This window comes from Camelus ferus, chromosome 3 (genome assembly GCF_009834535.1).
Source record: "Camelus ferus isolate YT-003-E chromosome 3, BCGSAC_Cfer_1.0, whole genome shotgun sequence".
Lineage (NCBI taxonomy): Eukaryota > Metazoa > Chordata > Mammalia > Artiodactyla > Camelidae > Camelus > Camelus ferus.
In genome coordinates, this window is record NC_045698.1 from 97,468,454 (window position 1) to 97,494,865 (window position 26,412).

At 55.7% G+C, this 26,412-nt stretch overlaps 1 protein-coding gene and 1 long non-coding RNA gene across 3 annotated transcripts in view; both read left to right on the top strand.

The window, feature by feature from the left end:
• Positions 1 to 8,691, top strand: part of CXXC5 (CXXC finger protein 5) — a 32,904-nt gene extending 24,213 nt beyond the window's left edge. For both annotated transcript variants that reach the window (XM_032476872.1, XM_032476873.1), the window contains exons 2-3: positions 5,827 to 6,901; positions 8,435 to 8,691. In XM_032476872.1, coding sequence (XP_032332763.1) covers positions 5,987 to 6,901; positions 8,435 to 8,479 — 960 coding nt within the window. In that variant the 5' untranslated portion in view covers positions 5,827 to 5,986 and the 3' untranslated portion in view covers positions 8,480 to 8,691. The remainder of the gene's footprint in view (positions 1 to 5,826; positions 6,902 to 8,434) is intronic.
• On the top strand, positions 1,246 to 18,970 carry LOC116662734. The gene is made up of 3 exons (XR_004318744.1): positions 1,246 to 1,255; positions 4,912 to 4,916; positions 18,889 to 18,970. It is a non-coding gene; the product is annotated as an uncharacterized LOC116662734 (long non-coding RNA).
• The last annotated feature ends 7,442 nt before the right edge of the window (positions 18,971 to 26,412 follow it).

Here is a 26,412-nt window from a genome sequence, read left to right on the forward strand (position 1 = left end):
GCCCTCCTGATCCTTTGACTTTTCCAAGGAAGGAACCTGGCCCAAAGGAAGTACCTGTTGAGGAAGGCCTTATCTTTATTTGAGGTATCCCAGGCTCTGTATCTCATTCCCTGGATCCCCAGGTCAGGGCATAGCTCCTGCCTGAGGCCTCAGTGTTCTTGTCCGTGAAATGGGCTGATCCCCTCCTCTAGGTGCTTTCGGGAGCTCAGTAAGGATGAACAGAGTCCCCTGTATTTCTGGGTTTTCTCAGCAGCATGCTTCTGTCCTCAGACGAGGGGGCTGAGCCTGTGCTGAGAAGAGGGGCATAAGAGGTCAGAGGATGTGGAGTCAGGGAAAGAGGATTGCAGACCCACAGCCCAGTTCAGTCCTTGGCAGTCAGTTTTGGGGTGTTACTCTTAAAGAGACCCTAGTGGTATTGAGGGCATGTCCCACCCCAGGCCGTCTGCTGGGTGCTAACAGTGGTCAATGTGTCCTTGTATGTGTGTGTCCATCCATAGCTGGATATGTGCCCTGTGCTCTCCAGCAGGACCTGCATTTCTCCTAGCCTCCAAGACCAGTGTCCCCGTGTGTGTCTTCTTGGGCCTGAGTGGGGCTTTTTTTCCCTTTGGAAACTCCCCAGGCTGAATCATGGAAATCAGAGATGGAAACCCCCCCACACACACACCCAATTGCTCAGCTCAGTTCAACCACCGTAGCCTGTGGTCTCCCCTCCCCGTCACCACTGGCCAGCCCACCATCAGTCAGTCTGTCCATCTTGCCTCCCTTGGAGTCTAAGGAGACCAGCCCATCAAGATGGGTGGAGGGGTATGAGGGGGTATAGCAGGGATGGCAGGAATGTGCATGGAAGTGTGGGGAAGGGTGCGATGAGCCAGGGTGTGCAAGTCTGCAACCCTGCCTGGCTAGACAATGCAGGCTCTGCTGTGCGGGGGCCTTGGGGCTTGAAGGCCCTGAGGAAATGCTGCCTCCTCCAGGATGGCAGGCGGGATGACTGGGAGGCTGCTGCAGCGGAGTAGGAGGGGGGTGGTGCCTTGCTCAAACTCTGTCCTTGATTTATTGGTGATGGTTGCACAGTTCTGTAAATTTACTACAAATTAGTGAAATCTACACTGAGAAATGGATGAATTTTATAGTATGTAAACTATACCTCAATAAAGCTTTTTTTTAAAAAATCCTGCATTTGGCCTCAAGGTCCTGCCACCCTCATAGCCACACCTCGCACCATTTCCCCATTTCTTAGGAACACTTTCAGACTTGTGTCCCCCTTGGTAATCTCTCTTCATCCTAAACTCACAGGCTAAGCAGCCCCTTCCTCCAGCAAGGCCCCCATGACCCACTCGGTCCCTTTCCTGCTCTCTCGTTTCACATTGGTTGGTGTAACCATCGGCCCAGCTCACGTGTACTCCTCCAGGGCAGTGCCGGGTCTGTATCCTCCGCTCTCTCCCCAGGACCACAGGGCAGGGGTCCGCTATTGAGTAGGCAGTGCAGGCTGTGTGCAACCTAACATCTAGAACATCTCACCATGGGCCACTTGTGTGCATGTCTAATGCAGACAGCAGGGACCCACCCCACAGTGCCCGCCTGCCTCCACCCCATTGCTGTGTAGCCTGAAGGCTCAGGACAGAGCCCTGCTGGGGATGAATCCTGGTTCCCCTGGCACTGAGGGAGGAGTGAGGGCACTGCCATCACCTCTGGTGACCTCATTGCCAGCTGGCATTATGATGTCATTGGCCCTGCATTCCGGGTTCCTGCCTGGGTTTCTCCAAGTCCCCCAGGTGGGGACACTCCCTGGGGTCTGTGACAGCTCACCCCCTGACCACTAAAGGTGATGGCATGGTAACAACCCTGGGGGTGGGGGTGGGGGCAGCCTCAGGGTAGCTGGGCCACATTACCCTGGGCTAATCTGTCAGTTGCCCACATAGAACAAAGGCGGTCAGAGTAGGGTGACTAACACTTGGGCTCTGGGTTCAAGCTCTACCCCTGCTGGGCACCTGCTGCTTAACCTTGGCTTCACAGCTTGAACCTCACTGAGCCTCAATTTCTTCATCTCTGAAATTGGTTAATAGTTGCTATTTCCCTAATTACTAGGAGGAGTCAAGGAGGGAGAAAAGACATGTAAAGCCTAGAGTACAGGGCCTGGGACACAGTAGGTGCTCAACAAATGCTAGCTGATAGGGCTGGATAGTTAAGGGAACCTGAGTGTTGCTTGGTGAGAGCTGGCTAGGGAGGGGCAGGGTCCATGCTTTCTGGGACTGGCCGGGACCTGGGATTAGAGGCAGGGGTGGCCCCACTGTCAGGAAAGGGCTCCAGCTTTGACTGTCCCTCGCTTCCCAGCTGAGCCAGTAAACTTGAGCCCACAGGAGGTGGGGCCCCACAGCCCAGCCCTGAGGCCAGGAACCCACTGACCCCTCTTCCCAGGCCTTGGGCTGGAGTGGGCTGGGGCTCCAAACAAGGTGGGTCTCGTCTGGTCTACCCCTGCCTTTGCCTCTGCCTCCCTCTCCCGTGGGCAGGTCCAGCTCACTGCCTTCTCTTGGTCCCCAGGTCTGGACTCTCCTCAGAGCTCTGTTTCCTTGTCTCTTAGACCCTCAAGTCTCTGAGCTGGGTTAGGGGCCCTGAGTCTCTGAGCCCAGTCACCCCAGTCTCTGCTCCCCATGATGCTCTGTTCTCTAACCTTGACCCTTTGCCCTGTCCTCTCCCAGTCCCCTTTTCTCTGACCCACTCCTGGAGTCCTCTGTCTCATAATCCTCTATCCCTACCACCTGTCTCTATTCTTCTGGCCCCATGTCCCCCTCTGCTCCCCAGCTCTCCATGACTGGTTCCCCTCTCACCCCCCCCCCCGCCCCCGCCCCCTGAGCTCTGTCCCCGCCCGTCAGCCCCTGGTCCCAGCTCCCGGCCGGCCCGGCTCCTGCATGGACAAAGGGGTCCTTTGTGGGCTGACCGCGGCTGGCGGGGCGGCGGGGCGCTGGCTCCGCATTGCTGATGAAACGGAGCCCTTTGTTGTCCCTCCTCAGGCGCAGTATTTCTTTTTGGGGGCTGGATGCGTTCCTGGCAGGGCCGATGATGGATGCGCCCGCCGCCCGCTCGCCCGCCAGCTTTCCCTCCCGCTCATTCCCGCTCCGCTTCAACGCAGCCCCAGCTCCTCCCCTGCCGCCTGGGCACTGTCAGGCCCTTTCTGGCCTGGGAGGGGTTGCTGTGTGCCCTATAGTAGAAGGCTGGGGCCTGGGAGAAGGTCTTCTCTTATGTCTTCCCCTTCCATGAGTAGAGCACACAGGCCCTGTGGTCATGGTCCACTGGGACCAAGGCATCAGCCTTTCCCTGGGTCTGAAAGAGAAGAGGAGCCAGGTACAAGGGCAGATTTGGAACAGGCTTGGTTGAGGGCCAGGCTTTGGGCCTGGATGTTGTTTTCTGCCCACTCTAAGATTTGAGGACAGAGTTACCCCGTGTACTAGTCCCCCTTGTGTACCCCCCACCTTCAGTTTCTGTGGCTGACAAACCAGTGTTCTGCCTGCAGCACCTGTTCAATGACATATCACGTCCTCTGGTCCTGAGCTCAGCATGTCCTGGGACCTGGTGGTCTAGGGGCCGGTAGCCCCCGAGGAAGGACAGAAGAATGAAAGATCAGAGAGATTCAAAGAGGGGGGCCAGAGATGAAGAGAACATGAGGTTTGGTCCCCAGCAAGAGAGACTCAGGTTGGAGACAAAAGCAGAGAGACTTAGCCACAGCACCAGCCCTGAACACAGGCAGGCCCGGCTGTGTCGGAGGGAGCTGACTTCTAATTGACCTGCCCGCCCCACACGCAGAGCCAGATCCTGGAGCCTGGAGGAGGGAGGGAGGGAGTAGAGCAAGAGCAGCGTTAATGCAGCTATCGATTTCTGCCACCAGCCAGCAGGCCGCAGAGGCGGGGTACCCACAGAGGGGCTAGGACGCAGACTGCTCCCCTCCCCACCTCTCCAGCCCGCGGGCGCCTGCCTTCTCCTGTCTGCTCCCCTCACCCTGTGTCTAGGGCTGGTCGGGCTGTGGTCCAGGGCAGGGAGTTGAGCTCGGAGGGGCAAGGACTAGATGAGTTGACTTGGGATGATGATTTCCAGCCCTGATCTCACTGGCCCTGGTACCCAGCACCTCATCCGGGCCATTGATGCCTGGAGGGGTCCTGATCTCTGAGGTCAGGGGCCCAAGAGCCAGCCTGGGCTTGCACCTTAGGAGGTAGAATGGGGTACAGCTTTCCTGGGGCATATGTGGCCCTCTTGCTCTTACTACGACTTTGACCTCCATGATACCCCCATTCTGGACACCCTGCCTGGCCCTCCTGGGTTTGTTCTGGTGGAATCTGCCAGCTTGCCCAGCTCTTCCTTACCACCATCTGCCTTCACTAGAAAGGAGCTTAGGTGGGCTAGTGCCTGCTTTGGAGGGGCAGGGATTGTCTGGCTGGCTACTGCTGTCTGCTATTCACCTCATCCTGGAGATAGCGCATTTCCCTCGCCTGCACTCGCTCCTCCTCACGGCCACTCCCTAGCAGTCCTGGGCCAGGGGCCTTGCCTGCACTGGACCTTGATTTCTCCTTCTGTAAGTGCACAGGGTTGGACTAGATGACCTCCCAGGACAGCCGGAGTCCTGTGACTAGGGGATGGTGGGGTTGCCTGGGGACAAAGATGCAGTGTGTGCCGCCCCCAAGCCCAGGGCGGGACTGGCCCAGCCAGATGTGCGCCTCCCCCTCAAGTCGCCAGCTGCTCGGGCTGGGCCCTGTCCTCCCGCCCCTCTCCTGGGGGTTGCTGGCCTGCGGCAGGCAGACACTAGAGAGGCAGGGCTGATGAGGAAACTACCACTCCGCTCCATCTGGAACAGTTCCTTCCAGAGTTCCTGGCCAAGGAGCCTGGTTGCTCACATGCCTTAGTCCTGGGGCCTGAGCAGAGCAGGCTCTGTCCTAGGAAGGGGCTCCGCAGACACGTGGATGGACCTGAAGAACAGGCTCCGTTTCCTGGAGGGTCACACCTGCTCTCAGTCCTCTCACACAAGCCAGAGGTCCCTCCTGCCCACAGTCCAGTCCTGCTCTCTAGGCTCTCACTGGGACCTCCATCCAGACCCATCTGGGAGCTAGGTCAGAGCACAGCAGTGATGCCTGAGTCGAGACAAGAGTGGGTTCTGAGGTTTAAGAGAGAGAAGGGTGTGCCATTGTGTGCACAGGCATGTCCCCCACTCCTCCCCTCTGGCACAGTGCTGCCTGCCCTCTAGCAGGAGGATACATGCTCCTTGAAGTAAGCGTTCTGTGCTCTATTTGGCAAACTGTTAAACAAAGTCAGTTTCCTTTATCTGCAGGACTTGCCAGAGCCTTGAGATAATTGATGTGTATTAAGAATCTCAGACAGCATCCAGGGGCAGCTTCCCAGGCTTTTTGATCTACACCTCCCAGTCCTTCAGAGACTGTTCCCACCCCGCTTCATAGTTGGGTCAGTGAACAATCAGGAAGCAGAGGGTGACTCTGTAACCCTCCAAGGTTAATCAAGCTCTCCAGCTCTCTCCTGCCCCCAGCACAGACTCTAGCAGGGCAGAGGGAGACCCAGCTGAGCCTCTGCCACACTACTTGGTGGCTGTGTATCCATGGGCTAGTCCATTCTTCTCCCAAATCTTTTCTTCATCTATAAAACAGGTTATTACTAGCTACAGCTTTGTAGGGTTCTGTGAGTCTTAAGTGAGATCATACAAATTAGGAATTCCTAACTATGGTTGGCATTTCGTAAATGCCTAGCCAGGATGTGATATTGTGGTGGTGATGGTGGCGGTGGTGGAGGGGGTGTCTGCTGCCCTGACCCTGTATCCTCTTGCCCTGACAGAGTGAAGACACTGCCACGTGGACATCTGACCATGTACCTGCCCTGAGCAGCAAGGCCTACCAGGTGTTTCTGTCGTGGGCAGCAGGGCCAAGTGCTCATCTGTGGACCCCCCGCAGTTGGCAGGCTCCCCCAACAGTGGGGTCTGGGCCTCGGCCCCACCATGTCGAGCCTCGGCAGTGGCCCCCAGGACACCAGCAGCAGTAGCAGCAGCAACACCAGTGGCAGCAGTGGCAGTGGCCCAAAGGCTGGAGTGGCAGACAAGAGTGCGGCGGCAGCCGCGGCTGCGCCCACCTCGGTGGCGGATGATGCACCACCCCCCGAGCGTCGGAACAAGAGCGGCATCATCAGCGAACCCCTCAACAAGAGCCTGCGCCGCTCCCGCCCTCTCTCCCACTACTCTTCCTTTGGGGGCAGTGGTGGCAGTGGTGGTGGCAGCATGATGGGCGGGGAGTCTACCGAAAAGGCTGCTGCGGCTGCAGCCGCTGCCTCCCTGTTGGCCAATGGGCATGACCTGGCAGCAGCCATGGCTGTGGACAAAAGCAACCCTACCTCAAAGCACAAAAGTGGTGCTGTGGCCAGCCTGCTGAGCAAGGCAGAGCGGGCCACGGAGCTGGCAGCCGAGGGACAGCTGACGCTGCAGCAGTTCGCGCAGTCCACGGAGATGCTGAAGCGCGTGGTGCAGGAGCACCTACCGCTGATGAGCGAGGCGGGCGCCGGCCTGCCTGACATGGAGGCCGTGGCGGGTGCCGAAGCCCTCAACGGCCAGTCCGACTTCCCCTACCTGGGCGCCTTCCCCATCAACCCAGGCCTCTTCATCATGACCCCGGCGGGCGTGTTCCTGGCTGAGAGTGCGCTGCACATGGCTGGCCTGGCCGAGTACCCCATGCAGGGAGAGCTGGCCTCCGCCATCAGCTCGGGCAAGAAGAAGCGGAAACGCTGTGGCATGTGTGCGCCCTGCCGGCGGCGCATCAACTGCGAGCAGTGCAGCAGTTGTAGGAACCGAAAGACTGGCCATCAGATTTGCAAATTCAGAAAATGTGAGGAACTCAAAAAGAAGCCTTCCGCTGCTCTGGAGGTAACGGCGCCTTAGAGGGAGGTGTGTGGGCTCTTGCGTCTGTCTGGCAGTCCAAACCCACTCCTGCCCCTATTCCCACCTTTCCTGCCTGGGCAAGTGTCTGGGGGATGCCCAGCCCATCTCTGGGCTCTGGGGTTTTAGGGCAGGCTCCAAGACACTAGTTCACTGCCCCACAAGTCAGAGCCACATCCTGCGATAGATGCCCTCAGGTTGTTTTGAACCTAGGCAAGCATGAAATTCCAGGCAGAGGCCTAGCATTCTCTCCAGGCCTCGGGATTCTGAACCCATCCTGGAGTTCTAGGTCAGGTATTGAGATTCCCACACAGGTCCTAAGTCTTTGACTTTCAGACATGTCCTAAAGCTTCCAGTCCCTGACCCAAGATTCCGGGACTCTCCTCTGCACCATTTGAGGGGTTCTGTCTGGTAGACCCTGTGGCTTTGAGGGGTTAGCCCCTCATTTGCCCCTTCAGAGCCCACCCTTTACCCCCGAGGCCACCCAAGGATACAGCAGCTCCAGTGCTGACTGCCCTGCTCTGAGGGCTGGAAGAACCCTAGCTCTAGGCACCTAGTTAACAAATTTGGGGTGCCTTGGGACCCTAAGGTCAGTCTGGCTGCATACTTAATAGCCAGGGGTCCTGTGGGCCTGGAACTAGGGGGTGGCTTGAGCCTGGGGAATGGGCAAGCCCTGTCCACTATGGGATTGGCTTTGAGAAGGCAGAAGGGTTCCCATGCTATTTTCTCACCACCCTTGTGGCAGGGCCTGTCCCCATGCCCTCAGCCATGACACCTTGCTGTGGTGTCAGGCCCGGGGACAAAAGCATCTTTTCAGCCTGCTGACCCTGCCCTGTCCCCGCCCCTCTGTGAGTGGGCTTGACGCAGATGTTCAGAATGGTTATAAAACAGTGGTATTCCAGCTGTGGCTAGCCCCCCACCCCAAGCCCCAAACATCATGTATCTGCTCTCCTGTCCAGAGAACACACTTGTGTGCACACAAAGGCACCTGCTCTCATCTAGTGTAGAGACAGATACACACACACACACACACATACATCCTGCCCAGTACCCAGTCTTATTATAGACGCAGCTCTTAAAACACAGCAAGCATCCTTCCTTCCCACCACAGCTCCAGACACACTACACACTGTATCATAGCTCAAGGCACACACCTTGTATGTGTCCAGTGCACACGCGTACACACTCATTTGACAGAAACGTGACTGTAACTCTCAGATGTACCACAGTCGCCTGGCGCTTAAGGCTTTTGGACCAGGGAAAGGAGTCCTCCTGTCTGGATGGAGTGTTTCTGGGCACAGTGGCTCAGGAGGCCTCCAGGTGCTCCAGGCCCTCCAGTGGCCCAGCGGGTCAGGCTCCTCCTCTGGCCTGGCCAGGATGGCAGGAGCTCCACGGGGTGGCCGCTTTTACTCCATGCCCATCCCTCCGCCATGAGGCCATCCACGGGGGAACGTCTTTGCACCAGGCCCAGCCGGACCCTGACTGAACTCTCTCCTTGTTTTTGTCTCCCGCCCCCGCCAGAAGGTGATGCTTCCGACGGGAGCCGCCTTCCGGTGGTTTCAGTGACGGCGGCGGGAACCCAAAGCTGCCCTCTCCGTGCAATGTCACTGCTCGTGTGGTCTCCGGCAAGGGATTCGGGCGAAGACAAACGGATGCACCCGTCTTTAGAACCAAAAATATTCTCACAGATTTCATTCCTGTTTTTATATATATATTTTTTGTTGTCGTTTTAACATCTCCACGTCCCCAGTATAAAAAGAAAAAGAAAAGAAAAAAAATTTAACTGCTTTTTCGGAAGAACAACAAAAAAAAGAGGTAAAGACGAATCTATAAAGTACCGAGACTTCCTGGGCAGAGAATGGACAATCAGTTTCCTTCCTGTGTCGATGTTGATGTTGTCTGTGCAGGAGATGCAGTTTTTGTGTAGAGAATGTAAATTTTCTGTAACCTTTTGAAATCTAGTTACTAATAAGCACTACTGTAATTTAGCACAGTTTAACTCCACCCTCATTTAAACTTCCTTTAATTCTTTCCGACCATGAAATAGTGCATAGTTTGCCTGGAGAATCCACTCACGTTTATAAAGAGAATGTTGATGGCGCTGTGTCGAAGCCCCTGTGTATCCATCCACGCGTGTGGAGCTGCCGCGAGGAGCTCGCAGAGCGGGAGGGAGCAGCCCACTCACCCTCCCCGGGGTGGGGTGGAGGGGCAGGCCAGCCATGCCGCACCCACGGTCCCCAGAATGGGATCCCCCACCCCAACAGTGATGATTTTGCGAAAATGAAAGTTCTGTCGTTTATCCATTGAGATCTGGGGAGCCCATGTCTCAATATTTCTGAACCTGGCTACTTTCCTTAGAGAAAATAAGTCCTTTTTTTCTGGCCTTGCTGCTGGTAACAGAAGAAAGGGCTTCTTTGCGTGGCCCCATGCCGGTGGGGGTGGGTGCCCAGGGGCCCCCTGAGGCCTGGGCCCCCTTGCCCATGGCCAGCTTCCTGCTGATGAACATGCTGTTTGTATTGTTTTAGGAAACCAGGCTGTTTTGTGAATAAAACGAATGCATGTTTGTGTCACGAAGCACCACTGGCTTCTTGCTCTCCGGTTCTCGGGCCTGGCTTGGGGGCTGTTGCTGGGCGGGTTTGCTGGGACCACCTTGGAAAGGAAAAAGGATGGCCCAGGGACATTTAGAGTGGGGATCTCATGGAATGTGAGGCCCTCTGGATCCAGAAGCAGGGCAAGCAGGAGCAGCCAGCCTGGCCGACAGGATGGAAATTCTGTTAATCTGGAAGTGGCTGGTACTGGAGCACCTCGCCTGCCTGATTGTACCCACTACCTCAGGATCTGGACCTCCAGGGACCTTCACTCACCTGGTGCTACCTTCTCTGTTTACCTAAAGTCATCAAGCCTGATCAGTGCAAAGCAGCCAGCGGTACTAGAGGTGGGGCCTGAGCTGCCTGTCAGGTTCTTATTTCTTTCTTCTCAGTTGCAGGGATCTAGTGCTCCCCAGCCACTGAGGTGATTCCCCAGGGATTGGCTTTAGCCCAGGTTCATGGGGACTTGGCTGTTCCTGGCACACACACAGACACCCCCCACCATCCCCATATTACTCCCTTCCAGGCTGCTGTACTAGGGCCTAGAGGTGTCCCTGACTTTGGCTCTTGTGTGACTGTCCCCACCCCCCAGGAAGTTTGTTGGCCTAAGGTTGTCTGGGACCTCCAGGGCCAGATGTCTGGGGAAATCACCACACAGCCACATGGTCTAGTCCAGGGCAGCCTGAACAGGAAGGGGTGGCAGCTGCATGCCCCACCCCTGGACATCACAGAGGCCGGCCTGCAGGATGAGGCCTGTCATCCGCTTGACCATTTCCTCTATCCAGCTGCTCAGAGCCTTGTTGAGATGGAGCTAGACTTGAGGAAGGACTTACCGACGATGTTGGGGTCTGGCTTCAGGTGGGTAAGGGCTTTGGGGATGAGGGAAGGGGCGACTTCTGAAGCTGAGTGGGCAGTGAGGTGGGGGAAACGGGCTATCTCTGCCATTGTTCCGGGGAGGAGAAAAAGCAGCCATGTTGGGCAGGGGCTCTGACCCTCAACCCCTTCCCGGGTGTCGCAAGCTCCCTTCGAGCACCAGGAGCTCAGCAGCCTGGCCTGGCACAGCGGGGGCAGGCGGGGGCGGTGGGAGGCAGCTTTCAACTTCATCTCTGCCTGGGAAAAATTCCCTTTCATGTGGCTGCCTGTGATCTCTCCAGGCGGCTCTGCCGAAGGAGGGGGCGTCCAGCGGGGAGCAGGGGGAGGTGTTGCCGCCTGGGGCACCCTCGCCCCCTGCACAACGCAGACCGTGGCACCTCCAGAACCTTTTGGAGGTGGGGAGGGTCCTCCCTGGGGAGTAGGGGCGGGAAGCCTGTCCGGCAGGGGGCACCTGGGCAGGAGGCCTCTGCCTGCCCCCCGCCTGGCTGCTGGCAGCACACAGGCCGCAGATGGCCTCGGCCAGCCTTCGTTGGCATGCCTACAGGTGTGGGGTGGACGGCTCTGGTGCCAGCCCCAAGGGGGGGATGCTGTGACTCAGCCGGCTTGTACCCTCTCGTGTGCCAACCCGCAGTCCAGCCATGGCTCCTGGGCCCACCCCTCAACACAGGAGCCCTAAGCTTGTAGCCCCTCGCCTCTGCCAACTCTGGCTTCTCATGCTCCATTTTGTGGAAGTGGTAGTCCAGCCCCTCTGTCTGGAGGAGGCCCGGGCAGGGGTGGGGATAGCTGTGAGGCTAAACACATGATGAGACCTCAGTTACCTCATCTGGGAAACGGGGACAGTAAGAGTCTCTCTGCCGTGAAGTTGCCTGAGGATGAGATGAGATCACTCTAGGGAAGGGCCTGGCTCCTCGTAAGTACTCAGTCAATGGCAGCTGGCGCTGCTATTTTAAAACTATTATTCACCTACATCTCACCAAGATGCACCCCACCTTCCACCCAGGGTGTGTGTCCTCCCTAAAGCCCCAGCCTCCCCACATCTCATCTCTCCACAGGGTGGCCTAGCTGCTGCCCCAGTGCTGGGCAGGCCCTGCTCCGGCATGTCCGTCTCTGCCTGTTTCTGTCTGGCTCTCTGTCTTGATGGTCCCTGCTGGTCTCTGGCTCTCTTTTCCGTGTCTCTGTCTGTGTCTTGTCATCTCCAGTCTCTGAGTCTCTACGTGTCTCCTGTGTCTCTACGTCTCTGTACCTCTCTGTATCTCTTACCTCTGTCTTTCTGTTGCAGGCTCACCCCTGCTGCTCTCCGTCTGACTGAGAAGTACTTAGAGACAGGCTTCCCTGTGGAGTTGTATGTCCAATTCCCCTCCCTGGGGGTGCCCTCAGCTCCCCTCTGCTACAGTTGGGAGCTTGACCTCCTGGTGACCCGGGTCTTCACCTCAAGCACCCCGTCCCCCAACCTGGGTGGCAGGGTATGGTTGGAGAGGCTGGGAGTGAGTGCACATGGGGCTGGAGACAAACCCAGCCTCCTTGTAGCTCTGTGTGTGTGTGTGAGAGAGAGAGAGAGGGAGAGAGAGATGCTTCAAGGCCTTGACAACTGTGTAAGGCCTTGTGCAGCCATGTGGCTCTGTGTGACACTGTGACATTATTAAAATGGGTCTGCGACTGTGAGGTAGACTGATGTGAGACCTCATGTCAGCAGCCCCACACTTTGGGGACATTCTGTGACATTGCATATATAATCCTGTGACATTGTTCAATCCTGTAATAGACCCAGCCTGATACTAGGTTGTACAACTGAATGTGTGACACTGGATATGCAACACTGATATTGTATGGCATGCATGACCCTGTGACAAGACACTGGGTGGTTCTCTGTGGTTTGTGTTGTGTCTGTGTGACCATTGTGGGTGTGGCCTTGAGACTGATATCAGGGATTCTGTGTGAATGTGACGCTGGCTTGTGACCATGCTGTGACCTTGTGACGTTGCCTTTATAACCCTGGGTGTGTGCTCGTGACATTGTGTGTCAGTGTGCACCTGTGATCCCCTTGGTGATGCTGACATCATGCACCATGTGTTTGTCTGCAGCATTTCCTAGGTCTTTGCCCTGACAGCCGTGCAACTCTGTGGACAGAGTGAGGGCTCTGGCAGCCCCTCTTACCCCCAACCTGCCCCTGAGGCCCAGTCTAGGTTGGGGAGCTGGCTTGGGGGCAGCAGGCATGGTTCCCACGGCCGCCACAGCCCCTCTCCCAGCCCCACCACCGCCGGCTTCAGCGCCACAGAATATCCTGGCAACCCCAGCTTCTTTGTTCTCTGTGGCCGCCAAAGGCTTCTCCCCACCCTAGCCTGCCGAGCGCCTGCCAAGCACCCTCTCCCCCACCGACGGCAGTGGGGTTTGTTCTGACCTAGTCCCTTGCTGCCCTTATCCCCCAACTCAAACTGGGGCCCCTGTTGCATGCCTCCAAGCCTGATTCAACATTCCACACTGGGCCTTGGACCCCCTGCTATGAGCTTACTGTGGTCATGTTGTGCAGGAAGAAGGAAGCAGGACAGCCCCTGTGGTGTATTGGGTGATTGTAGGCCAAGAACTGGGCCCTGTATGGGTACTTCCCCACGGCGCAAGGCTAGTTGGAGGCTGTCTTCAGCCTGGGATGATTTCCATTTGTTAAGTATATTTGCTCCCTTGGCTCCAGAAAGTCATCGGGATAGGGATTATCTGTTTTACAGGTGACAAACTGAAGCCCAAGAGTCACATGTGACATGCCCAAGTCACAGAGCAAGATGGTAGTAAGGCACTGATTAGAACCTGGGCTCCTGGCTGTCAGACCCTTGCACTAGCCTGCTTTGGGGAGACAGGCCCCCTGCATGGATGGGAAAGAGGGCCTGGGAGTCTGAATCTGGACATATTAGTCCTCTCTTCGTGGTCACTGTGTGTCAAAGCCACATTCTGCATGTGTGTGTGTGTTTGTACATGTGCCTTTGTGGATGACCTTGGCCAAATGCCCTTGCCTCTCTGTTCCCAGGAAAAAAGGGCAGAATAACCAGGGATTGTAGGGTGGGACACTTGGCAGGGTGCTTTGCAGAGCAACAAGGTCACCTCACAGCAACAAAACACATAGTACTTACAACAAGCACATGGCGTTGGTGGCCCAGGGGCAGATTCTGTCTTGGGGCCCCAGCCTCTATTCCCAGGTTCAGCCCAGCTCTGTGCTGTCACAAAGAAGGAGGTAGTGATGGCTGCATGACTCTGCTGCAGTCAAGGCTGCTTAGGCCTGACCTGATTGCAGCACCGGCTCCCACTCCCTCCCAGGTGCCAGAGATGGATGGATGGAGGTCACTGTGCAGCCAGCCCTGGCCCCCCACTGCCCACCCGCAGCTCTTTGCTGACAGGCACTGCTGACAACAGCCAAGGCGGGGGAGGGACAGCAGCCACCAGCATGTTAATAACACAGATCTTGGCCCAGGCACCCTGTAGGCAGGTAATCGGCACAGAGAGGCTCAGCTGCCCCCAAGCTCACACAGCCCTGCAGAGAGTCCTGTCCCTAGTGGTCCACAGCTCCCCTGAGGGCCCCTTGAGGGCTCTTCCTGCCACACTGAGTTGAGAATGGCTGGGGAAGATAGAGAAGGGATGGGAGGGTCCCACGAGGCCACCGACCCAGCTGCCAGAGCGGACACTTTCATCTCTCTTCGCCTGTCGACCTGCCATCCCTCAGTGGCATTAAATTCCCCTCCTGCCAGAGAACAAGGGCTGCCTCAGATTCCAGGCAGCAGGGCATGAAGATGGGGTGGGTCCAGGGGAGGAGAGCCGGGTCCTGCAGGGCTCCAGGCCTGGGCTGGGGGTAGGGCTGGGGCTGGGGGCTCTGGTGGCCAGCGACCCCAGCCCTGTCCACATGCAGGACTGCTTCCTGTTGCCTTCTCTCTCCCTGACTGATGCCTCCCTCCCTTTTCAGGTGGTGCCTCCTACAAGAGCTTTCTTAACCTCTACAAGCCAGGTCTAGTGTCCCAGTGCCACCCCCATCACTGCCAATCACTCTGGGTGACACCACCTGGCTTCAGGGCTGCGGTTTGCAGCTCAGCAAGGGCGGCACTGGCACCAGAAAACCTCTGTGGGCTGAATAAACACATCTCCTCTTTCTGGACATTTTTTTCCTCTCGTGTGTTTCCAATTCTAATTGGAGTACTGTCCACAGGTGAGGGGAAACTTACTAGAAAGAGCCCCCTTTCCCCAGCCCCCTAAAACCTCCATATTCTGCCTCTATCCTTGGTTAGAGGTGCTAACAGTATCCCCCACCTCACAAGACATAGAGCTTGTTGCCCGTGTGCCAGGCATTGGGCCATCCATTGCACTTTCCAGCTTTCTTAATCCTTACAACCCTGTGAGGATGGCATTGATTTGTTATCCCCTTTTATAGATCAGGAAGCTGAGGTTCAGAGAGGTAGAGGTAGAGGGACATACAAGGTCACACAGTCAAGTTTCTCTGTTTTTAGAAGCTGACATTAAACACCTGGTTATGCCTCAGGCTTTGGCTGGAAGAGACCCCCCTACACACCCAGTCCCTATCCCACATGCTGCCTGTGGTCCTGCCCAGATGCGGGATTAGGGTCAAGCATTACTTACTCAAACTTTTCTGTCCTTTCTGACATTTTATTTCCTTACTTTTTGTTTTTGCAGAAAACGTATATTGCTTTTCAAGTCAGAAAACCCAATAAAGTTCTTTAACTAAACGTTCTTAAGCCCAGAAAAGGTTTGAAAACAAAGAGCACACTGTGGAGTGAGAGTGAGGGATGAGAGCGTAGCCCAGGATCACTGCCCACTTCCCTGGAATGACAGGGTGTGGGTATCTGGGGGGCCCAAAGTGGGTACAGCCTGGAGGTACAAAGACCTCCGTCCCTCCACCTTCCTGGCATCTTCCCACCACCCTCCCAGCCCCTCACACAGCTCTGAGCCTGCCCAGGAAGGGACACTGCCTGTAGCTGAGTTTTGGCTCTGCCGCAGCGGGATCCACAGGCAGCTGCTGGGGTCCGGGGGGAGTGGCTGCGAGGGTGAGGGCAAGGGCAGTGCCCGCTGCGCCGCCGTTGATAAGGCGACAGAGCCCTCGGGAGCCAGGACGCAGTGAAGCCATGGAAACGAGGCCGAGGTGTGAGGCTGGCTCAGCCGCTTCCCCCAGGTGGCTGCCTCCCAAGCCTGGCGGGGGCCCAGCAAGGCAGGTCCACCCACTCCCTGACCGACCTCTGGGGGCCAGGCTCGGGCAGGCAGCTGGGCAGGTCTGATGTCACCCCAGCCCACTTTCCCTAGGGCCAGGCCGGGTCAAGCCTCCTCTGAGTGGGGAGGGCTGGGGACAGAGGCAAGGATGTTCTGAGTCTTTGGCCTCAAACCCCCCTGACCCGATTCAGTTCCTCCCAACTTTTACTGCCCCCCTCCTTTACTATAAATATGTGTGTATTATTTACTTTAAGCATTTTGATAAATCATAATAGGAGAGACATCTGCTGTCAAAACTGCAAACTGCATTTGGGGCTCAGCTGGTGGCTGAGGGCTAGAGGCCGGGGTGCAGGGGCTATGATGGTCTGAAGGGGATAATATAGACACCCCCAACCCCTCACTGAGGGCTGGGCCTTGAAGGGGACCCAGGCCCCATCCTTTGGGACCCCTCCTCACCAGCTGCTGACCATGAAACCTTCCCAAGGAGTCTATTCCCCCCTCCCCCCAACCCCCACCACAACTGTGTCCCTCCTGCCTGCCTCCCTCTGCCTCAGAATTAATGCAGCCGTGACAGCGGCTGAGAAGTCCCCCGAGCAGAGATTAACTCCCAGGGCAGCGCGGGCGGGGTTGACCATGGGAGGCTGAGGAGTGGGGGGCTGACGCACAGGCCTCACAAGATTAATCGCCCTGCAGCCGGCCTCATCACGAGGGTGCCCAGTGCTCCGACCCCCACCCCCAGCGGGGGTGCTGGGTCCTGTGTCAGGAGCCTGCCCTGCCTCCTGCAGCCCTCATGGCTCCAATAGGTGGGAGGATTTTGGAAGCCAAGACTGAGTTCTTTTCTCATTTTCTCTTCCCTTCCTGGTGGCCCTCAGACCCTGAAGACCAAGCAGCAATCCCGTGGCCTCTTTCCCTCCCCTGTTCCCTGTTTGGCTCAGCAGTCCCAGGAAGGGGAGGCCCTGACCCTTGCCGGCCTACCTACCACCTGCTGGCTCCCATGGCTCCGCTGGTGTGCCAGTTCCCCAAACAGAGCTGGGGGTGGGAGGCTCAAAAGGGGTGCTGGTTGATAAAGCACTGGGGTCATGGACCTGGGTATTGGTCTTTCTTAGCCAGTCACCCACTCACAAAGTCTTTTAGGGGTTGCAGCTAGTGGGATTGAGGTTAGACATGGGAGTAAAGTCCTCCAGGCAGGGAGGACCTAATGGAGGCTGAGGCTGAGCTGTGGTTGGAATCTGCCTTGACTCTAAGTCTGGCTGGAGAACTCTCTTCCATGTACCCACTGTCCTGGGTGCCCCATCACAGCCTTGCTGTGATCATAACGTAAACACTCCTGTTTACTTGCTGGTCTTCCCAGCTAGAAAATAAGCTCCAAAGGGGAGAGGATTTTCTACCTGGCACATGCTAGGTGCTTAATAATGTTGAATAAATGGATGCATTGGAGGCAGAGGACATGTGGTAGCTCTCTGTGTATAATGAATTGGAGAAAGAAACTGTTGGGTCTGAGCTTGAGGATCCCAACTGCAGGGCCACAGGCTGGTGATTGCCAAGAGGGGGCCCCAAGAGAAGAGGGGGCTTACAGCTGGATACCAGGCTCACAAGCTGTATGACCTTCTACAGGAAGCTTCCCTCTCTGGGCTTTACTTCCCAGAGATACTATGAGGGTGGAATGAGAAGTCCTCTGTGAAAGGTCCTTGTCAACTCTCAAGCCTTGTACTCCTTGGTGAACAAGAGATCTACTTGGATAGAAGGAGCCAAGAAGGCTTCTTGGAGGAGGTATGAGTAGAGTTGAGCCTGCTTACCTAGGAGACTTGGAGACTGGGACAGTGAGGAGACCATACTGGAGGGAGCCCAGGGGACTACGGGGTCATCCTCAAGCTCCAGGATGAGTGAATGTATTTTGTCTTGGGGACAGTGGGAGTCAATGACGGTTCTGGAACCTGGGCAACCTTTGGATGGACTTAAGTCTGGAGTGAAGACTTCAGTTAATCTGGGTATGTGGGGTAAATTCCCAACCCCATCCTGGCCCCCTGGGGCTGAGCTGGGGAGTCAGCAGGAGGACATGATCATGTTCCCTGCCATGTCCCCTTCCAAGGGAAACAACATATCCTGTATTAGTAAGTGGGGGGCTAGACTTGAATAGAAATGACCTGTCAGTTCTGAGGCCTTGACTACTCCAGGGGGACTGGATGGGGACTCCAAGTTATAGGCCAGGCTGGTTGAAGGGCTTCAGGATTTGTTCACATCCTAGACATCTGGGCTCCACCTCTTATCCCCCAAGATCCTAGCAGAGGATCAGAGTCCTGGGCTGAGAGAGGCAAGGGGCTAGGATTTCCATCCAAGCTGTAACCCCGTAGCTGGCTTTGTGATCACATGACCAAAGACACAGCCAGCCCTTCCAGTCTAGCTTTCCCAATTAGTGCAGTGGAGTACCTTCCAGGATCAATCAGCCAAAGTTCTAGTCTCCTAAGAGTTCAGACCTCCAGAAGGGGCTGTAGTTTCTCGGGGTCCTTCACTCCGGCCCCCTCCCCCACTTCTGTGCTGGGCCCGCTCCCTTCTCCTGCTCTGACACCCACACCCCCCCCTCACCCCTGACCCTGTGGCCAGCAGCTTCTGCTGCTGTCATCCGTTGTCATGGGAACCAAGCAGCTCTGACCTGGCCGCACAGGCAAGAGCTGGCCCGGAGCTTCTAGCAGGGGAAGCTGAGGGTAGCAGGGGTGAGATGGAGGTGCCTGTCCCTGCCAGCTTGACTGGGTGCTGATACACCCCATAGAAAGGGGGCATGGGAAAGATGACCAGGATGGGGGTGGGCTGGGTTACAGGGTTTCAGGACCTGACTACTTCCAGTCCCTGGGGTCCATGCCCTTTCCCAGGCTGGCCCCCCTATCCAAACCCGGCTCCAGGCTGGCGGTGGTAGGGAGGGGTGGCGGGGACCTTCCTTTTTCCCTCACTGCTGATGGTTGCTCAGAGCCCTGAGCTCAGCTCATTCTCAGAGGCTAAAAATACCAGAGAGGCGGCGGCAGCAGCTCCCCTGACACCCCGTCCACTGCACCCCCTCACCAGCAACACACACACACACACACACACATGCACACACCCAGCTTGGACCAGGTGCCAGGGTGCAGCTTAACCCACTATCGTCCATGGAGTTTCCTAAAGTCCCACCCCGATGTGAGACCTAAACCTGGTTCACTTCCACCCCGATCCCAATATGCTATGTGATCTTCAGGTATAACTTTGGCTTCTCTGGGTCTTGCTTTCTCTTTTATATAGTGAGGAGCTATAAAGAAGAGAAGACCCTCAGGAGTGGAGTAGATGGTCAAGCCCTGGCTGCCCCATCTCATTTAATCACCATGGCAGTCCTGGTAGCTCTCTGAGGTCACAATCTCCCTTTTCTGGATAAGCAAACCGAGGGTGGAAGGTAAGTGTGGCTCAAGGGTGCTAATCAGACCTTTGGGTGCCAAGGTGGCCCTCTCTTGTCCTGCAGTAACAAGTGGAGCTTCTGGGACCCCCAGGCATTTATTGAAAAGTAGGTCTGTGCCCCTACAGCAGGGCAGCGGGTAGCTCCCTCAAATCTCAAAGGAGTTCCTGGTTCTGTGAGTTAAGACTGGGGTTGAGGAGGAGTCCACACCGCCCACCCAGAGTGTGGCTGGAGTTCAGGTGAGTGTCCACACTGTCCTTTTGCCTAAGGCCTGGCCAAGTCATGGACTCACTGTCCATACTGCCTGTCTGCAGTCCTGGCTAAAGCCAAGTTGAGGGTCCATGCTGCCCACAAGAAGCTGAGGTCAAGGAGAGTATCTGTACGGCCTCTTGCCCTGGAGCTATGTATTTCCATCAGCGCCGGGCTCGGGCTTCATTTTGGGTTTCATATTTTCTCTTTCCTCCTGGAAACCAGAAATTGTGCTCATCCATTGTGCTTTAGAGGAGGCCCGCTTTCATCTCGGGACCAGCGGGGAAAAGCAAGATGGGTGCGCTAGTATTTCCAGGACCCTCCGTGGAAGTCACAGCCATTGGGCACTGAGAGGCCTGGAAAACTATACCCAGATCTCCAGGACCCCTGGGGGTCCACTGCTGTGAGACCTGAGTCATTGAGCCCCACTCCTCCCATTCACCTTGTCACCCAATTCCACTGACATCCTGAGACTCACAGGGTGCACTTTCCCATAGACCCAAGATCTCAAAATGTTGGAGCTGGTGTCCATACGACCGGGGCATGGATTTTCTGTGTGGGCCACCCAATCCTGCAGTGCAGAGAGCAGGCTTTAAGTCATACACCCTAAGTTCACAATACCAGCTTTTCCTGTGTGACCTTGGGCAGGATACTTCATCTTTCCGGGTTTGTCCATCTGTAGAACAGGTGTTTAATAGTACCTGTCTGTAAGGTCTGGTACAGGGATTAAATGAGATATTCCCATAAAGTGTCTAACAGAGTAAGCGCTCAATAATCATTCTTTTTGGGGGCTGGAAGGGAAGGGGCATGCTCTGAAGGGTTCTGGGACATCTGCTCATTCATTATTCCAGAGTCAAGAACTATGTTGGTTGCTGGGTCATAGGGCCTAAGGCCCCATCTGGGGTCCCCCCTCTGAACTAGGGGGCTCCAAAAGAGAAGTGTTGCCCATTAGTTTTATGAACATATTTTTAGCCTATAAATAGATGCTCTTAGGTAAAACATTAATAAAGTGCATCACGTTGGTGGGGAAAATTAAATGTAAATGAGATAATTAAAAATGAGGCAGGTGCCCGCTGCTTCGTGCTATTACTTCTTATTAAACGTTATGAGAGGTGGACTTGGGTGAGGTGGGAGGCTGGTTGTGGGGTTCCAATGGGGGTGGGAGCTGCAAGGGATTACCTACTGGAGTCCAGTTTGGTCTTTGGAAGAGTCGGACCTAGAGGATGCTCCTGCATGGGCTCTGGAGAGCTCTGGGGGTTCTGGGACCAGAGCCCTGGAGGCGGGTCCCTAAGTCAGTGCCTTCCCCTCACCACATGTCAAGGTTTCCTCATTTGTAAAAGAAGAGTAACAGGCCCTACCCTCACAAGACTAAGGCAGGGGTGATGTGAGATAATATCTAGAAGATAACCAGCTGAGGGCCTGGCACATAGTAGGTGTTCATTAAATATCTGCGATTACTAGTAATGTCATCACCACCATCACTGTGTCATTGTGACTGAAGCCCTCTCAGCCGCAGCCCCTGAGCTGAGGATACTATAGACAAAAGCTTCTGTATTAGGTGAGGAAAGGAAGGCTCAGACAAGGGATCCAAGGTCACATATTCTGAGGGAGGTAGCATTGTTTACTATTCCAAGGTCTCAGAGGGGAAGCTGGAGAAACAGCACTCCCCACTCAATACTCTGCTTCCCAAATTTAACATTGATGTCTTTCTTTTTTCTGCACCTGCCCTGTGCTCCAGGCTCTGGGAAGGGTGTGAGGGCCCAGAGGTGAGTACTTCTGGAATGAGGGAGACATCCTGGGGGGGCTAAGTCCCAAAGAAGTGTTTAATCACAGCAATTCTCCAGAGAATAGATAGGCCTGGGGAGGGGGTCTGAGGTCTCCCCAGGAGGTGTGATCCCTTTCAGCATGATGAGATTGGTAGAGACTGGAGGATAGGCAAGGCAGGTAGCAGGACCAGCGGGAGCAAGGCAGGGAGACTGGAAAGCCCGCAGCCAGGCCTGTGGTGGGCTGTGGAGGGTGCACGATGAGGGGGTGGGAACACGAACACGGAGCGGGTGAGTCACCGTTTCTGGGCCAGGCAGGCGGCGGCTGCAGAGCGGGGGGCGCATTCCTAGCTGGCAGGGCGGCCGGCACTAATGTCTTTCCCACATGGCCCCGAATTCCCGGCTCGGCACGATCACACGGGCAAGACGCTCCCGAGGCCACCCCCGCCCCAGCTGCCTCCTTCCCACAGAGAGGAGAAGAGGGGAGGGAGTGTGGGCGAGGCAGGCCGAACTGGCCCCTCCTGGGGTAGGGTGGGGGTCTTTGGCATGGCTTCCCAGAGACCTGCGCCCAGGGCATCCTGTGCACCTTGAAGGAGTAGAGGCTGAGTTAGTTAAAATAAGAGCAAGGTCGAGGCTGTGAAGCAGGGGAAGGAAGGAGGTCAGAATGGCCATGGGTCCTTGGCCACGTCCCCGTTTCTCTGGCCCCATTCATCCACCCCCGCCCTGTGTAAGGCCCTGGCTGAGGGGGAGCATTTTTTTTTGGAGGGCGCCTGGGCCTGATTGGCCACAGTATCATCGGCAACTTCAGTCCCCTCAGATCTAACTCCTTGCCCCCTCCCCTCCTTCCTGACCCTTGGGCCCTGGTTGGGGTGGGGGATTATCTGAAGCTGTGGTGCATATGGCAGGGGCACTGGGGCTGGGGTTCCTGGAAGAGGCCACACCCAGTCCCTCATTCCATGGGGCGGAGGACAGCCCCAGCTCAGATGAAGGGGACTATGAGCCACAGCTCTCCCACGCAGCCCCTGTCGTTGGGCCAGGCCCCTGGGGGGAAACTGAGGCTGCGAGGGCGGCCCACCCAGAGCTCCTTGTCTGCTGGGGGAAGCTGGCGGTTGTCCCTCCCAGCTGGGCTCAGAGGCGCTAATGAGAGTTAAATGTGGGTCGTGAGTCACTTCGGGGGTGGGGGCTGGAACCACCCCCAGATGTGGATCCTGGATGGAGTGGAGGTTTGTCCAGAAGGCTCAGCCTTTCCTCCACTCCCCTGTTCTTCATCCCCTACCCCTTGGCAAGGTAGGGATGGATTCCTTAGGTAGCAGATCAGGCCCTGTCACCTGGGCCAACCTCCCCCAAACAGCTGGCTGCCTCAAGGGGAGGGAGGCTATATAACCACAGGGGGATTCCAAATCCCAGGATGGGGTTCAGTACCCCAGGACTTGGGGATGGACCAACGCCTGGGGTTGTCTAGTGGCTATGAGCCCTGGGGTATGGTGATGTGTCTTTGGATAGGGGGTGGGCAAAGGGCCCAGGCCACCTGGAAGGATCTCCTCACCCCCTACAGCCCATCTGGCCTCACTCAGACCACCAGGCTCTGACCACACAGGGTGCCTGTCCCCCCCATCCCCCAGCCCTGACCTCAGGCCAGCACAGGAACTTCAGTTTGCCATCCTCATGGCAGGGCAGACTCTGTGTGTTTGTGTGTTTGTGTGTGTGTGTGTGTGTGTGTGTAGGCATGTGCCCCTATGACTGGGTGTATTTCTGCCACTGTGTGTATTTGCGATGCAGTGTGCAATTGTGTATATTTGTGTGTTATTGGCTGCCCCTGTGGGTCTCAGTGTTGCAGGGAACTTGAGAGGGAAATGTGGATTCCTGCATGTCTATATCTGTGTGTCCCCTCTATGTCTCCATGGGTCTTTCTGTGTGACTGTGTCTGGGTTAGCCTAGTCCCATCCACAGGTTCCATGGCTCCTCATTGAGCATCTTGTCACCACCACCAGGAGCCTCAGGGTTAGAGATGTGGATCTGGAAGGGGGTGGCTCTGGGGGGATGCAGTGCCCGCTGTTCTGAGATGTAATGGCCTGGCTGGGTGGGCAGCACCAGGGGTTGGGCAGGGGCATGGGCAGCCACAGGAGAGAGAGAAAGGGGGACAGGGGAGGGCCCCTGCTCAGCAGTCCCCTCCCTGCTCCCTCTGCTCCCGGCCCGGCGCCTCCTGGCAAGAGCTTATTTGCATGGTATTTACATTTCATTTGCATCGCGTTCAATTAAAAACCTGACCAGCTCCCGCCTGCCTGGCGCTGCCTGCCCAGCCTGGTGAAATCGTTGGTTGGGCATTGCCTGTCGCCTTCCCTCCCCAACCCCCCCCACCCCGACACACAGGGATTGACTGATGTGGGAGGGGTCCTCTCTTCAGTGAGATCATCTAAGTCACCCACCCTAAGAGTGTGAGGGCTGGAAGTACAAATGGAGAAACTGAGGTCCAGAAAGAGTTGCCGGTAGCTCTATGCTAAGGGCCTGTCTTGTTAAGAGCTAGAAGAATATTAGTAGTAACAGCTGCCCCTTAATGGAAGAATCTCTCTTTCAGCACCTGGATGCAATATCTCATTTGAACTTAGCTATCCCTTGAGGTCAGGCCTTGCATGATCCCCATTATACAGATAAGAAAACCAAGACTGGAGAGCGCAAGCCCAAGATCTTTCAGCTGACCCAGAATTCAAATCTCTGTCAGTATGACTTCCAAGTCCACGCTCCAAACCCCGAGCATGACTGCCAAAGCACAGTGCCTTCCCTACTCCTCCTGGTGAAAGGAGCACATTACCTCCAGTCATTAGCTCTAGGATGAGCTATTGCACTTTTCACTCTAAACTGCGGGCTGGCCCAGCTGTTGCCTGTTCTCTTGCTAACACTGCCATGCCCATCCCATCTACCTGTAGAAGTCCTTCCTGGCACCTGGCCATAGTTTTTCCTGTTGCAAAACTGCTCTTCTTGGCAGTCAGATCTGGTGACTTTGTAAAAGGCAATTAAAGACCCTGATAGTGAAACAAACTATCAGGTAAGCCCATGGAAACACCAAGGCATTGCAGTAAGAAGAAACTCTCAAGGCCCTCCTGTCCTGGATCAGGAGGCTTCCTGGACCCTCTTCTCACCTGGCCAGAGCTGGACTGATGGATGTCATCTGCACAGGTGAGAACTCTTGGAACTGGGGAGAGTGGAGGTTCTCAGGCTCCCCATAAAGGAGTCATTCAGAGCTTAGACTCTAGCCCTGGAACTGAAGAGTCCTGGTATTGACTGGCCCTAGGTGCCTCCCTTCTAGGGACCACCTTTGTCTTCCCCCACCACCCTTAGGGCTTTAGAGTGACTTCACCTACCACTAGTGCTGGGGTACCTGGCCAATCAGCAAACTCCTACGTGACCACAGTGATTAGTTCAGAGATGGACATGCGACCTGGGCTTAGTCAATCAGGTTGAATCCCAGAGCTTTGGTTGGAATTATGGGGTAGGGGTTGTTAATATGGTAGTGTGGGAATCAGAGGCTGCTGCCACTTGGGAAGAGCTATCCGTGAATGAACCCAGCAAAGGGCAGCTGATCCTTGCACTTGAAGCCAAACACTTTTCTACTTGAGCCTCAGAATGAACCGATAGGTTCTAATTTTGCTTAAACCAGTGTGTGTTGGGTTTCTGTCACTTGCAACTTGAAGTCCTGACCAATTAATGCACGCCTTGCCCAGTCAGTTCTCTGACTTCAAGACTTTGTGAAATTCTCTGCCGAGAATGCCTTCCTCTTGTCTTCTTCTCACTAGTCATACCTGTGTTAGAGATCCAGCTCACTCTTCTCCTCTAGGAAACACAATTTCATTCTGTACCGTCTCTCCTGGCTCCACTCTCCAGGGGTATGTTACTTGGAACTTCTGACCCCCAGCCTGGCACTCAGCATCTATGCCCAGAACAGCTATGTTAATTCCCTTTCCAAGGTTTGTGTCTCATTGCCCCAAAGTGATTATAAATTCCTACGTGGCATGAGCTGAGTCTCTGCCTAAGGAGAAGAGTGATCTAGTACAGTGGTTAGGCACTTGCTTTGGCACCAGGCAGCCTCAGTTCGAATTCTAGGCCATCTGTGTCATCTTTGAACCAGTCCCTTCACCTCTGAGCGTAGTAGTCTTCTGTTCTTTAAAATGGGGGTGTTGTTTCATGAGTTCTGCATGAAAAAAATGTACTTAGCACAATCGGGCCACAAGTGTTTACTGGGCACCCACTCTGTGCCCAGAACTGAGGGTGCAGGCGTGAAGCACCCACAGGCATAGCAAGGTCCCTGCCCTCAGAGCAGCAGAGGATGGAGGCTGGGGCACTGGCCCCCGCTGGAGCAGCCAATCAGCAGAGTGGGGCGGTCCTCCCCAGCCTGCTAGGGCTCTTCTCGGAGAGCTGGGGCCCCCTGCAGCCCCCCTTCCTTCCAAGGCACTGGGGGTTTTTGGTGGGGGGAAGCTTGGTCATCCCCCTCCCCCTTCTTCTCCCCTCCCTGTTTGTCGTCCCTTGGAGCCGGTGCCGCTCAGAGTTAATCTCCTTGCCCGTCAGGGGGTGACAGGAGGTGTCTGTCATTTGGAGCCAAGGCCGTCAGCCTCGCTGGCTAATTGGGGCGCAGGCGCCAGGAGCACGGGAAATGGCCGGAGGGAAGGAGCGGGAATGAGGGAAGGGAGGCTGCCCTTACCTCGTTCCCGCCAGGCTTGGGGCAGATCCACAGGGCTCCTTAGGGGAGGGGAGGCCAGTCAAAGGAGGAAGGGGCTGTGTGGTGGGGACTCTGTGACCTTGGGCATATTGCTATTCCTCTCTGGGCTTTATATTATTATTATTATTCATTATGACAACAACAAGCCTTTATTGAGCAATTACTATGTAAATCAATTCCCAGTACACGCCTGCTGAAAACCTCCAGTGATTTTCTAAGGCCCTTAGAATTCAAGCTAGGCTCCTTCCAAAGTCCTTGAGGACCTACAGTACCCAAGCCTCTACCCTACCTGCTCCCCTTGCTCTAGCCATACCAGCCTCCCCAGGGTCCTGCCTCAGGGCCTTTGCACTTGCTGTTTCTGCTCCCTGGAACCCCCTTCCTCTGCCTTTTAGCATAATAGATTCCTCATTATTCAGGTCTCAGCTCAAATGACACCTCGGAGACAAGGTCCCTGACCACCTTATCAAAAACTACCCAGTCTGACCTCCAGTTGTGCTGTAATGTCACCCTATTACATTATCCTATTTATACTTTCACAGCATTGGTCATAATGTAAAATTCTCTCATTTACATATTTGTGGTTTATATTCATTCTCCCTCTCCAGAATGGAAACCCCTGAGAACAGGAGACCTTGTCTCTGTGATTTACTACTGAAACCCCAGTACCTAAAACAATGTCTGGCACTCAATAAATAGAGAATGAT